The following is a 14,932-nucleotide window of genomic DNA, read 5'->3' on the forward strand; positions in this document are numbered from 1 at the left end:
TGCATGTCTCCCATTTTCTAATAATTGCTCCCACAGTTGATTTCTTTACACCAAGCGTTTTACCTATTGCAGATTAAGTCTTCCCAGCCTAGTGCAGGTCTACAATTTTGTCTCTGGTGTCCTTCGACTGCTCTTTGGTCTTGGCCATAGTGGAGTTTGGAGTGTGACTGACTGAGGTTGCGGACCGGTGTCTTTTATACCGATAATGAGTTAAAACAGGTGCCATTAATACAGGTAATGAGTGGAGCCTCGTTAGAAGAAGTTAGACCTCTTTGACAGCCTGAAATCTTGCTTGTTTGTCGGTGACCAAATACTTTTTTCCACTCTAATTTGGAAATAAATTCTTTAAAAATCAAACTGTGATTTTTTTTCCCCCACATTTTGTCTCTCATGGTTGAGGTTTACCCATGTTGACAATTACAGGCCTCTCTAATCTTTTTCAAGTAGGAGAACTTGCACAATTGGTGGTTGACTATTGACTTATTACCCCCACTGTAGGTGGAGCAACATCTAATACTTTTTGTGACATTTTTAATGGTGTGCCATGAGCTTTTTCTTAATGTAAAGTGGTGCGGTAATTTTTAACTTTATTATCAGTATCTAAACCGGTAGCTAAATAACCTAAATATTAGAATGACGCACAAACCACAACCATAACAATACACTGTAAATCATCCTAAGTGAATGGATGATTTAAAGTTGTTAGAAGTGCCAAATTACAGGACTGACTTGTGTGTGTTGTTGCATGACTTTGGCTGCCGGAGTAGCGGGAAAGTGAGAGGTGTGGTTTAGTGTTAGTCAGCAGTGCGCATCAGGTATGCACGCCTCACTATAAAAGCCATGAAACTGAGAGGAGAGGAGTAAGTCAGGGAACGAGCATCACCACCAGCATCATCAACAACCTTCCAGTGTGCTCCAGAAGACTTAAAAAGTAAGTTTTTGTCTGCATTTTGATTATTTTTGTTATGTGTCACATGTGGATCCACTTTGCACTTAATTTCATTGTGTGACCTAAGAGAAATGTGCTCACATGTTTGGTTGTTCCACTTCAAGGGTCCGTCCACTATGCTGAGACAGTGCATGATGCTCGCCGCGCTCCTCTTTTGCTTGTTGGTGTTTTGGGGCAGCTTCGCCGATGCTTACCCACCCAAACCCGAGAGTCCTGGCAGCAACGCTTCCCCGGAGGATTGGGCCAAGTACCACGCTGCTGTCAGACATTATGTCAACCTCATCACCAGACAGAGGTGAGGACACTCACACAACACGATAATACTCATTTGGTAGTTAAAAGAAGGGAATTTGGATCAACTCAATGTGTCACTATGAATCTCTCCAAAATTGAAATTACTTCACCAATCTGCAGAATCTCATGAGAATATGATGTGATGGAATATTATGGATGACGCAAAAAGTCTTAGTTTCAATATGTGCAAGTTTCGTACATGTGCTTTAACAGACTTTTTTCTTCCTCAATTTTAATCATGAATGTAAATCACCGTCAAAATGCAATGACAGTTTCTTAGACACAAAAAACCCATTATAATTATGTAAAACAGTTTCTTTTTATTTTTAAATTATTATCGTCAAAAAAATTTGAAGAGTAAAATTTAATTAAAAACTATATATGCTCTCCCTTTACCGTTTATTCAGTATGTAGTTAATAATATTTTGTTAGTTGCATGATAAGACACACAATACATACATTATTAGAAGTTGGTGTACATATAGTCACTATCCTCCAACAAAAAACCCTCTTAACTACAATGATCATTTACTAATATTGTAAAGTGGCTTTCTCATACTTACGCCTCCCACTTGACATCTCACAATCCAATTTGTGAATAAGTGCCCCAGTCTAAAAGGTTAACAGCTCCCTGATCGAATATATAATCTCATATTTCAGCTTTGCTAAACATTACATCATAGCTTCAAGTAATAAAGTGGAAAGTGGTCACACGAGTAGAAAAGTACACAATAAGAACATTACCGGGGCTGTTATTTAGTAGACTAAGATTCCTTTATCCTTCTGCAGTGTAATTATATGGGCTGGATTTCTCATGCTGTCCCGCAGTTTAAACTCCTCAGTGGCCAAGAATCGATTTCAAGAAAAAAGACGATGACAGACAAGCTTATCTGTATTTGTGCAGAGAATTTAAAGCTTTTGTTTGGGAATAATAGGTCAAGGGCTGTGTAATAAAATGAAGGGAGCATAAAAACATCACAGATGTTGACTCTTTATTATGTTATCGAGCTCAGTAACTTTCCAAATGTGATTCAAGCAGTGAATAAAATGTGAATAACAATACCGTAATTTTTACATTAATGCAATGTAATTTTATCCAGATATGGGAAGAGGTCATCTCCTGAGCAGGCAATGGAATGGCTGCTCTATGGTGCAGATCCAAACCAAGACCCTGAACCACGGTGAGAGTTTTTGCCACAGAAGGCAGAAAAAGAGAGCAGGGATAGAAGAATACTGTGATAAGCAAAATAAGAAATGTGACTTGGCTAAGAACAATGAATATAATGGCAGTGTTGAGGTCTGTATAGGGCAGTGAACTGTTTTGCACATGACCTACCTAACCAAGTTTGCTTGTGTCTATTTTTACAGTCTGGACTATAACAGCGGGTGGTAATTGACTTGAAGGATGGCTCTTCCTCCTTAAAAAACAACAACACAACAACAATCAAAAATGCTGTGATTTCCTGGAGGGACAATTTGCATCTAATTTATCTATTTCAAGTTCTCAAAATGCATGTGTTTTTCCTGCTGTTTGTCTGAAATGCTTCTCTTTGTATGCCTCTTTGTGCCCAACTATGTAAATACTTTGTATGAGGAAAACAACTTTACAATAAAGGATATAATGGCATAAAAGTATAGAGTCAGCACAATTTTAATCAATTAGCTGTTATTTCCGTTCAGTTTAAAGGGAAATCTTTATACTGTAGTAATTTATCTTGTTGAATACTGTGGAAATTGCGTGGCCAAAATATTAACAAACTCAACAAATTTTCCCAAATAAAATAAATGGGTTCCGACCATACTAGACAGTGCTCACAAATCACCACCAAGAATGTGACACTTTCCAGTCTCTTCTAATAGCACAATCAATTGCAATTTAGCGGAGGCCAATGTTGAGCAGAAAAAACCCCAAAAGCATTTATTAAATTCTAAAAGTCATGTAAATAACATTTTAAATTCTGCATTTACTTTTATATATTTAAGATTTTATTGTGTAAATGTTTTGATTGCATTTTTAGTATAACCCGATATCAATTTGACATTCATTAGGATTTTTTTTTTTTTTTTTTTTCTTTCTTCCCTCTTCTCCATTTTTCACATATTTTCTATTTGTATATTTCTGAAGCCACGTTCTCATTTGTGCGATTTATGGTTTGTTACGCACAGTACTTGTGCAGTACCCATCAAATTGAGTGTAAAGGAAGTTTACGCCACTAGAGTCCACTGTCTTACCGAGAGATAGCTCACAAATTTTCGCTGACAGGAGGTTCAGTACCTCAGTAGTCTCGATACTCCGGTCTCTGTTGTTGCACAGGACCGTCACGTTGATTCTCCATCAACGATCCATATTGAATCACCTTGGAGCAACGGGACAATTTAAACCTCAAGGAAGTGTTTGTTCTGTCTTAAAGCAAGGTCTCGTTGAAGATAAACACGTTTGGTGGGTTGCCTTTGGCGTCTTCAAGTAACTGCTCGGATTAACCAGGACCTGCCGCCTCCACCAGCAGCACCACCGAGTCGAGCGGCGTCCACAAGCCGCTCTCAGGGACGCGGCAGCCGGATAAGGTGAGTGAGCAAGCACCGTATTCTACGAAGGGAACGGTCTTGAATGTAAAATGCTCCTGTCGTTATCGTCTTTTTTTTTTTTTTTTTTTCTCGTTGCAATGGATTCCGTTTAAATACACATTATAACCCAACACATGACGAGAAAATCCCCTAACAAATCCACACTCAAACAGGACTAGCAACATTGATTCCGTATCATACTCTGAAGCAGGCCAATTAGTCGCCATATTAAATATGTATTGTTAGCCTAATTTACGTTAATGCACCTGTGCAGTGACGTCAGCATTGTTTTACCTGTGAAATATAATTTATAACAGTTGAGTTTTGTTTTTGTTCGAAGATAGTAATTATAATTTAAAAATTCTTCAGGTTTAATTCTCATTAATTGCAAATTGTTGTATTTTTTAAAGATACTGGCGCATGCAGATCTAAACAATTGGAGCATATGCACAGTTTTGTTTTTATTTAACCTATATTTAATTTTGAGATGTACTCACAATATCAATTCAATATCATTTCCCCCAGTATTTGATTACGCGATCTTGGTTTTGTACATAATGGTAAAATACTTTTCAAAAGGGCAATTTCCATCTAATCAACTTTGTCTCTCTTAAGTGCCAGCCGATTTTGGAACATTTTGACTCATCCTCCAAGTACCCTGGAATATGCGTCTGTAGTATAGGGGTGCACGATAACCATTTATTGAAACCGATACTGATATCGATAACTTCCTTTTCCTCAAGACCGATACCGATACGATAACCCATAATATAGATATGATTATTAAATGTATATTCACCTAAGTTTTTAAACACCAGTATGTCAAAAATACTAGTGGTGGATTCAGCATAGATTTGACCTAACCAGAATTTTCATGATGACATAAACATTATTATAATGAACAATACAAAGACAAGAACAGTTTTGACTTCAAATAAAGTGTCCATATTTATTTTTTCAATAAATTAATTTGAGTCAATCACATTCAATCAGTCAATGTCATCGACGATGTGTTCCACTGAACAATGAGCACTGAACTAAAACAAACATAAACCCAACAGAGAGGAGACTCTTGTGGTCTTGGTCCATGAAGCAACTTTCTTAACCTGGCAATTAGAGGACAGCAAGCCTATCAATAACCAAAAGACCTCTCAAGAACTTGTGAACATAATACTGTAAATTGCAAATATATGCTAATTGCCATAGTCGGATTTATCACTCAATGATGGAAAAATACGGCCTCTACAACAGTAACAAAACTTTGCATACTGGCAAAACAGGAGTGGAAACAAACGCACACATCCCAGTCCACGACACCGTGCCCAAAATATGATATATTATCGGGCCAAATTAATATTGTTATCGGATTTATTGGGATGACTTCACAATTCCTATTATCGGACCGATAATTATCGTGCACCTCTACTGTAGTATGTAACATTACAACTACTATATGAAAGATTACACTCTGTTCTTTCAGCAGATAATATATTTCTGTCGACACCATAATCTGTGTTTTGTTTTGTTTTCGTTACCGGCAATAGGAGATAGATTGTTTCCACTCTTTGCCAAAAGATATATTGTCTGCACAACAGTGACATCGGCAGTTTGACACTGTTATGATTTAGTGGTACTTCAAACATCTAAACAGATAAAGTGGTACAAATAAAATAATGTATTTACTAATATTCAGCAATGTTTAACCGCCCGTCATGACATTGCTTTTACCTTTGAATCAAAATGCACTCCGTCATCTTTCTTCCATGGCACTATTGGTATTACTCTAAATCTCCAGCAATAAACAAACATACTTTAAAGAACATTTATAAGGGTCAATATATGACAATGGAACATTATCGTAGAAACCCCATTGAAATATTTTCTGCTTCCAGCAGGTTGTTTCTAGCTATTGCAGCCCAAAAGACACAAAACAATATTGTTGCTTAGTATTAGATGTTTATAAAAGTGGAGAAAAATAACAAAGATGAACCCGTATCAAAGTTTTCTCGCAAAGTTTTCATTTTAAAGAGCTTTTGCTGGGACAAAAGATAATTTTTAACGCTTCTTTGTAGGGGATTAGCATAAGCATTCAAAAGGTTGGCTCTCAGATCCCTGACTGGAGTATTGTTATAGGTTTCCCATGGCTTGTTGGAAGCCATTTGTAATGCAGTACTCTGGAAGTCTGTCCTTTACCTCAAATTCCTTCAGGAATATTTCAAACCCTTACGTCAGATGTAATCATAAGTAAACCTTACTATACCGTCTTGTGTGCATTCAGGACTATTTTGGCATTATTCATAACAGTTGTTAGCATCGCCTTAACCTCACTCGTCATTGAAGACTGAATCATCTCTTCAGGGTATTTACGTACTCTACACGTTTAAAAATAGGGCATTTACTTTTAGAAAATGCTAAAAATATATTTTTCCCCTCACTGAAGTATTTCAGCAACTAATGGATGGTGTGTCATGGCGCGTTGGTCGGTTGATGAATACACAAACTTTTCCTGGGGGGATTCTTAGTATATTGCCTTGAGCTGTACAGGTCTGCCTTTACTGTATACATGACATTCATTTTTTTATTAGAATCTCATCATATTCTACAGGAGTTGCTGTGTATGCGATGGTTGTATGGTATATAGTTTCATTAATTAGTTCTTGCAATTTGTTGCTTCTAAAATGGAGAGGAGTGGACATTTGAGCTTATTCTGACTGCTATGCTAATATACAATGTACTGTAAATCCTATCACCTCTGTAATTAAGATGAACAATGGTCAAACCTTTAAATAGTATCAGTTTTAATTCCGTCCTCATTATTCTACGTCGTTTCCCTTGTTGCCATGGCAATGCACCGGGGGAAAAAAGCGAGGAGCCGCTCACGGTTGTCTTGGATACGGCCGTTTTCCCTGTAAAGTAATGAGAGGAGCTGAACCTGTGGGAGCACGGGGTTATTTTTAGGCCTGACGCCAGGCTACATGTGTGGATTAAGACTTGTTTGGCTACTGCCTTTGTGTGTGTGTGGGGGGGGGGGGGCATGGGTGTGTGTGTGTGTGTGTGTGTGTGTTTACATGTTGCTTCCCCATTAGAACGCTTCGAAGCAGTTGTCATATCAAGACACCTGTGCTGGACCATATGCCATTGAAATGCCAAAATTTTTCCATGACCACGACCTTCTGTTTAATGCATGATTTCACTTTATTTGTCATGTGGTGTGGATGTCAATGTGTTTCCTTCATTAATACATCAACAGCGTGCATCAAACACTCTGAATCATTGTAGACATTAATTCATTCAACTCATAATAGTAATTATCATCTTTATTATAGTTCTAAACGCCAATAAACAAGCGCATGCTTTGTGACTTCCGATGAAATGATCAAAACCTGGCAAAAAAAAACAAACATTGTGTTTAAAAAATTATACCATCGGCAATTAAACACATGTTAGGAATGGCATCCATTAGACCAGTTTCCGTCATTGATTCCCCAATGCCTGCGAATAGCAAGGGTTCACTGTACACTAGACATTTCGTGAAGTAAGCCGATTTCCATTCAAAGCGTGTTCTAATGGAGTGATCAGCATTCCAGGGCATGTCAGTGCCATTCCAGCTGGAGATGATGCAATGTTGATCAAGTAGTTTGCTGCCCGGATGGAGAAGCATTGTGAAATCTGTGAGAGTGATGGCATTCTACAACACAATAGTTTGATGGATTCATCATCCCAGAACACAAGTTGTGTTTGAACCACAAAGAATCATATGTGACGTGTAATGCGCAATACTATATACAGCAGGGGTGCCCAATCCCGGACCTTGAGAGCCCCTATCTAGCTTGTTTTCCATGTCTCCCTCCTCTAAGACACCTGAATCAACTGATCAGGATCGTTATCAGGCTGCTGCAGAGCTTGCTGATGAGCTGATCATTTGATTCAGGTGTGTAAAAGGAGGGAGACACGAAAAACAAGCTGGATAGGGGCTCTCGAGGACCAGGATTGGGCACCCCTGCTATACAGTAATATTCTGTTTCAGGAGCTCCAAAGTTTATAACATTCCCAACTAGGCATGTGCCGGTTCCCGGTTTCACGGTTTACCGTGGAGTGAAAACGTCGCGGTTTCAAAACCACTAAAATTTTCCATCAGACCGTAGTACGGTATTCGATTCGCTATTTTTCTTGTGTCAAAAATGCAGCCAGAAGCGGGTTGGCGCAGCAGCGCTCACCCCCTCCCGTTTGTTGCTGTGTGTGAAAGTGACGCTATCGGCTAGCCAGCCATTCATTTTCCATGCCGCTTTTCCTCACGAGGGTCGCGGAGGTGCTGGAGCCTATTAACCCAAAAACAAATACTCCAAACATAAGGCGTACTGTTCTTCAATTTATTGAGCTCTCGAATCGTGGTAAGTGTAATATACAAAATGAATACATTTAAAATGTTGTACGATTAGATTTTTCCATGTGAGTAGCTTCAACAGATTAGCACCATGGAAACAGTTCGCCAAAAACAAAACACACATTTTCCTTTCAAATTCAATATACAAACTAACTAAAAGCTTACAAAGATGAATGTTAACCTAAGCTTAGTTGGGAGAGCAACGTCGTTGAGTGTGACAGCCGGAGAGTGAGAAAGCAAGCTTGATTCGCTTGAATGAAGGGGAAAAAGTGATAGCGCCAAAGATCGCTAATTGCGAAAGATGATCTTGCCCTAAGCACAAATCCATGTTCGCTGGATCAAGGAGAGGTCTCACTCCCAGTTTTTTTTTTTTTTTTTTTTTTTTTTTAGATGAAACCTTTCCACATCAATATTGACATTTTAACTAACTTATACATTTTTAACTAACTTATGAATTCTTTATGTTCTTTTTAACACAAAGGCATGACATCATGTAGACACACACAGTGGCTGAAAATGGCGAAACTTCACTTAAGCTTTTCCACCCTCAAAAAAAAGTCATGCCGTATAAATTTTTTAAAAAATTTATTCAGAAGTGTTTTTACTTTTTTATAGAAATTATTTTTTTCTTGCTCTAATCTTGAGCAACTTGAGCTGTGGCTGTGAGTATAGTCTGTAAGTTATATTTAGTTTAATTGTATTTAAAATATTTTCTTTATTGATAATTTATTTATTTTAACAATACATTCATGTTCCAATTTGCAACTATGGTCTGAAAAAAAAAAAATCCTGTTCAATGGAAAAAAGTTATATATTTTTTTGGGAGCTATAATTGAAATACCGTGAAACCGTGGTATTTTTGCTCACGGTTATCGAACCGTCAAAATATCATACCGGCACATGCCTATTCCCAACATAATGTACAACATTTTAAGGTTATCAACTTTCCGTGACAATGATGGTAGCTTTGGTAACAAGCAATTTTCACTGTTACATTTACTTAGCAAACTGTCGTTCAGATAGTGTTTTACAGTAGAGACAGAGTAGTGTCAAAATGATATATATTTTGACTTCTACAAGAGTATTTTTAAGCAAATTCTAGAAAAGACTTGGGCCTCAGGTGCTGGCAGGGGACTGTTGTTTACTCATCCAACGTGACTCAATTTTACCAATCAAATGGAGCTGGAGAGTCGCATGACAGCATCACAAAGTCTTAATTTAGGCTTTATTTATATTGCACATTTCTTAATACAGTACATTATTTTCTTTACTGTTGCTTACATGATTGAAAGTACATTTTCATGAAGCTTGGTAGGAACAAGTCTACCGAGACTGATTTACGCTGCGTTTCAATTTGCATACAAATTTGGATTACTTTGCCATCTAGGGAAGAGAACTCCATCATAAACCAACAACCCTGTGTATTTTACTTTGATACCGTATAGACTGACATTATAAAGGTAATTCAGCATTTGCATTTCAGCACTCTTCTCAAAACCAAGCCAAAAGCTCCAACCTACAGCGATGACGCAATCGTTAAAAAAAAAAAAATTCATTTTTACACACTTCTAAAATGACGGGTTTAAAAAAAAAAAAAAAAAACACTTGACAACCCCATTCTGGTTCAAACTCCCAAAAAAGCTCTGCTGAAATCGGCTTTAGCTCCTTAGCTGCCGTGTGGCCTCTGCATACTTTTAACAAGCTCTGTCATTTGACTGTGCAAACACGGGATCCCGTGGGTGGAACGTGAATGTGGCATTAAAGGCCAGATTCACATTGGTAAATTTTCCCAAAGCCCTTTTAGCCTATGAGAATGTTCATCTATATCACATTCCATGTAGTGAAAACAGCAGTCAAACCAGCAGATACTAGTGATGTAAGAAAAGAATCTTCCCGATGTGAGCAAGCGAACGCACTCTAAGTGCATTGAGTGGTGATGGCTCGATCATTTTAAAATTTAATGTGTGGTTGGGATTCATTCATTTACACAAGAGCGACACTCCAGTGACATTGCTGGGCTATTTAGCACTACTTCCATGTGTGTGCTTCATGGCTGGATATTGTCATAGCAACCAAAAATTAACATTCGCTTGTTCAACTGTGTACTTTTTTCATCCCTGTTATTTAAACCTTCTTTCCCCTTATCGGACCTCCCACTTGATACATTGCCACACTACCACATTTTCCCCCCCTCCTTTTTCCGTGGCTATTGATTATACTGTGTTTTCATTGCTACATCCCCGTACCGCTATTTTCAAGTGTGAATTCCACCGATGCCATGTCACCTGATAAGGCAGGTTTGGATCCAAGGCTGTTTGTTCTCAAACCTGTTTGTTCTCATGCTGCCTGATGTTAAATGGATCAATTAGAATCAACAGATCCTCTCTAAGCCAACATCGGCCGTCCTGCCCACTCACCCGCTCGTTCAATCTTTCCATCTGTTAGTAATATTCCCCCATGGACACGAGGGCAGTAACTGCAGGGATATCTATTAATAGTTCCAAAGTGAGTTAGATAGCATTTAGTGTGGGTGGGACCTTGTTTAGACAGATTGAAAACACGATACTTATGACTGTTATTATGGCTGGAATGCATTTGTTTTTGTTGTCACGATAAAGGTCAGCAAATGAGGGTTTTATCAATATGCTGCAAACAAGCTGATGCATTAAGGTTTTTCATCATTTTCACTCCATAAAATGTGAGTTCCCCTTAATGTCTAAAAAGTTATAACTGAAGTTAAAGTATGTAGCATACTAAAAATGACCACTGTAGTAGTGTGTTCTACACCTCATACTGTACTTAACTCATTGGCTGTCATTGATGGCAATAGCCATCCAATCCATTCTGAGAGTGCTAGCCCAGACTGATTATAATACAGTATTATTGACGGCAATAGATGTCCAATCCATTTGCAATGGGTTATCAAATGGATCTCCATTCTATCGCCGTGTTGAATGTAAATATTAGGGATGTACGGAAGGATTCTTGGCCGAATCCGAAAACCATATATTGGAAACACTTGGCCAAAGAAACGAATCCGAAAGGCCGAAAAATACACATGCGTATAATAATTTTTTATTTCGTTAAAAAAATATTATTAGTTTATTTCATTATTTTTCGATTAATGCCCTTTGCCTCAACATTGGTACTTCAAACCCAGGGCCTCGAGACATTTAGCTTGAAAGGTGCCAATTCCGAAACCCTATGGGAGGATGCGTTCCCGGCGGCAGTGAGCGTCTTGTGGTAAACTCTGAACGGTGCTGGCGTCGTCATAGCAACACACGTCACGGCCGATGAAAGCTTGATAAATGCAGTTTCTTAGAAGTATGGGACACTCAAAAAATGGGTCTTACGCCTCCGATTGCTAAGCTAAATGAGATCTTGATGTAAGTTTTTGTGGAACTGTTGTTCACAACAACTAAAAACTAACTCGTTCTCACCAAAACTTGTAAAACTCTTTACAAGGCTGATACAATCTCTCCTACTCCTTAAAATAAGACTTTCTGTTTTCTTGTGCAAAGTGCATTTGATCGAGAGCCAGGGGAGTGAGCCGAGTTCTAATAGCGACGAAGCCGAGCAAAGTCGCTCCCGGTCGGATTAAACGGCAACTTTTTTTCACACTATTTGGTGGTAAATTTCCGGCGCCGAATTTTTGGTCACACCCCTGGTAAATGTACAGTATTTTTCACAGTTATTGTTGTTGGGTTTGGTGACCTTTACGGATGGGGGTAAAAGACTCTTGAAACTAAACTCACACTAAACAATAATCTTTAGGATCATCTTAAAAGCTGTCTGATAAACGGCCTGGTTGCAAAGCTCAGAATTGGCTGGATTATCGTACTTTAGTCATCTGCTCATTATTGGAGACTCATTATTCAGCCAAATTAGTTATTTGAGAATTCAAGAGCTGAACACTGGGACAGGCCAAGCGTCTCACATTTATTTTCTACTACGTAAGTGCTTTTGTGCCAGGAAAATTCTATTCATCAGCCAATCAATACTTTGATTTTCTTTTGAATTTCTCTCTCTTGTCTCTTTTTTTTTCACAGTTGCAAGCTTGGCAGAAGATACAAGGAGGAAATAAATCATAAAATGCCTGTGGCAACATCATTTTCTGACTCCAGTAAGTGGCTTGATCAACTATGACTAGAGCATCTGTGTGCACCACACATTCGCAAACCCACAATCTACATAATAAATTCCAATTGAATTGGAAACGCAAGACAATAGAAACTTTATGCTTATGAAATGATGAAAGAAAATATTCATTTCACGATAAGGTGTTGCCTCTCAAGTCAAGTGCTTTGAGAATAGCATCAGTCATGAAGATGTCTAAAAAGGGGAAGTGATAGTGAAAGCTTTGTGGCTAATCCAGCACTCCAGACGTGAATCTCATCTCACCACTTCTAATGTGGCTTGATGAGCTGGCTAATAGTTCACTCCAACTCTCGTCTTAATTTAGTCACGCCTCAGAAGGTTTTTCTGGTGTGTGCTTTGGAGCCAGCCACTCATGCAGTCATGTGCTCATGCATCGGCAATCTGCGTCACTGGTCATAGTAGTCAGTGGTAAAAACAGATCTTGTTTTATTCAATATGAATCATGAACAAAGTGTACAATTGAAGACTTCTACATGAGTAGTTAAAGGTCCTATACATGCCATTTGGGTTCATTTGACTCTACAGGGTGACCCAAAAAAAAGTTTACACTGCCATAATACAACTTAAATGCCATGTTTATTCAGCTTAGAATTAGAATTGAATCACAAATTATACATTATTGTAAAGAACATGTACAGTACACTCTATTTTTCAATGTGTCCTCCCTTAAGTGTCACAACAGCCTCCAGGCGCCTGCGGAACCCTTGACAGGTCTTCTTTATGTAGGATGCTGTCATCTTTTCCCAAGATCTAACAATGGACCTCTCCAAGGCTGCCACAGAAGTTTGTGGCTTCTTGCAGGCACTGTCCTCCACAGTTGCCCATATGCTATAATCCAGGGGATTGAGATCTGGACTCTGGGTGGCCACATATCACCTTGTCAATCAACTTTTGGTCCCCACAGATCGGGCACTTCCAGACCCAGGTTTTCGTGAGGCTGTTCCAGTATCTTTCAGCTTCTTTTTAACTTTGTAGACTGCACATCTGGATATTCTCAGATTTTCTGCAATATCAGTAGGTGTCAGACCGGCACGCAGCAATTCAGGTACAGCTAAAGTTTTCTTCATTTTCAGCAGAAGCACAGGAATTGTAGAGACGAGAGATTACCAGCTGCATTGAGTGACCTTATTGAATCACTTAAGCATGACAACCTATTTAGATATGTTTCAATGGCTTTTAAACAAGCAGTCAACTGAGTGTAAACTTTTTTTTGGGTCACCTGTATGTTGTTTCTGCATTGGTTATGTTTCATGTTTTAACACATGACTGACCAAAAAATAAAAGGTACTTGAGCTGAATTGAACCTTTACATGGTGAGGATTTGACAAGTCAGTTTATTCTGGTAGGTTCCACTTGAGTTACTAGAGGACTGTTGAAAGTCTTATTTATTACTGCCTTAACAGGTAGTATACAATTCTTCAAAAATAGGTTTCTTTCTGTTAAAAAAATACTATCGATGTCACAGTGTTGTAACAATGTTTCAACACATTTTAGGCACAGGCATATTATCTTTATGCTCTGTCCAAAAAAACAAAAACAAAATATATATAGATAGATATATATATTAGGGCTGTCAAAATTATCGCGTTAACGGGCGGTAATTATTTTTTAAAATTAATCACGTTAAAATATTTGACGCAATTAACGCACAAATGCCCCGCTCAAACAGATTAAAATGACAGCACAATGAAATGTGTACTTGTGTTTTTCGGAGTTTTGGCGCCCTCTGCTGGCGCTTGGGTGAGACTGATTTTATAGGCTTCAGCACCCATGAGCATTGTGTAAGTAATTATTGACATCAACAATGGCGGGCTACTAGTTTATTTTTTGATTGAAAATTTTACAAATTTTATTAAAACGAAAACACGAAGAGGGGTTTTAATATAAAATTTCTATAACTTGTACTAACATTTATCTTTTAAGAACTACAAGTCTTTCTATCAATGGATCGCTTTAACAGAATGTTAATAATGGTAATGCCATCTTGTTGATTTATTGTTATAATAAAGAAATACAGTACTTATGTACCGTATGTTGAATGGATATATCCATCTTGTGTCTTATCTTTCCAATCCAACAATAATTTACAGAAAAATAAGGCACATTTTATAGATGTTTGAATTGCGATTAATTACAGTTAATTACGATTAATTAATTTTTAAACTGTAATCAACTAGATTAAAAATTTTAATCGTTTGACACCCCTAATATATACATCACAGAAAACACTCGGGTGACTTGAAGTTCTGCTCTGAGACCCCCAATTTGGCCAAATTTCAAAATTGTCCTACATGCATGTGTTCCACATCATTGGAAAGCTTAAAATCTCAATTTTGTGGGGGAAGAAAAATTTTGAACAGGAGGGCATTAAAAAAAAAAAGTAAACCCCTAAACCCTAACTTGAGGTGAGAGCATAATTAAAGACCCCATCATTTTAACGAGATATTATCGCGTACTTACCTTGTTTTGATCCAAAAACTCCGTGTAGCATGTCTCACCCAGTGTCAAGACACAGCTGTGAATGGCCACAACCGGATGTTTTAGGGATTTTATGGGTGAAACACGGTAATATAACAAGGGTC

The 14,932-nt window shown here is 38.0% G+C and overlaps 2 protein-coding genes across 2 annotated transcripts in view; both read left to right on the forward strand.

Annotated features, from left to right (window-relative positions):
- The first annotated feature begins 778 nt into the window (after window positions 1-778).
- On the forward strand, window positions 779-2,875 carry pyyb (peptide YYb). Its single transcript, XM_057825543.1, has 4 exons — window positions 779-931; window positions 1,054-1,244; window positions 2,344-2,424; window positions 2,612-2,875. The coding sequence occupies exons 2-4, from the start codon at window positions 1,066-1,068 to the stop codon at window positions 2,634-2,636; spliced, it is 285 nt and encodes a 94-aa protein (XP_057681526.1). The 5' UTR covers window positions 779-931; window positions 1,054-1,065; the 3' UTR covers window positions 2,637-2,875.
- Window positions 2,876-3,478: 603 nt separating this feature from the next.
- Window positions 3,479-14,932, forward strand: part of mpp2b (MAGUK p55 scaffold protein 2b) — a 59,862-nt gene continuing 48,408 nt past the window's right edge. Inside the window, exons 1-2 of the mRNA XM_057825542.1 lie at window positions 3,479-3,808; window positions 12,242-12,315. Of these exons, the coding sequence (XP_057681525.1) occupies window positions 12,285-12,315 (31 nt within the window). The 5' untranslated portion in view covers window positions 3,479-3,808; window positions 12,242-12,284. The remainder of the gene's footprint in view (window positions 3,809-12,241; window positions 12,316-14,932) is intronic.

The sequence above is a fragment of the Corythoichthys intestinalis genome, chromosome 21 (genome assembly GCF_030265065.1).
Source record: "Corythoichthys intestinalis isolate RoL2023-P3 chromosome 21, ASM3026506v1, whole genome shotgun sequence".
Taxonomy (NCBI): domain Eukaryota; kingdom Metazoa; phylum Chordata; class Actinopteri; order Syngnathiformes; family Syngnathidae; genus Corythoichthys; species Corythoichthys intestinalis.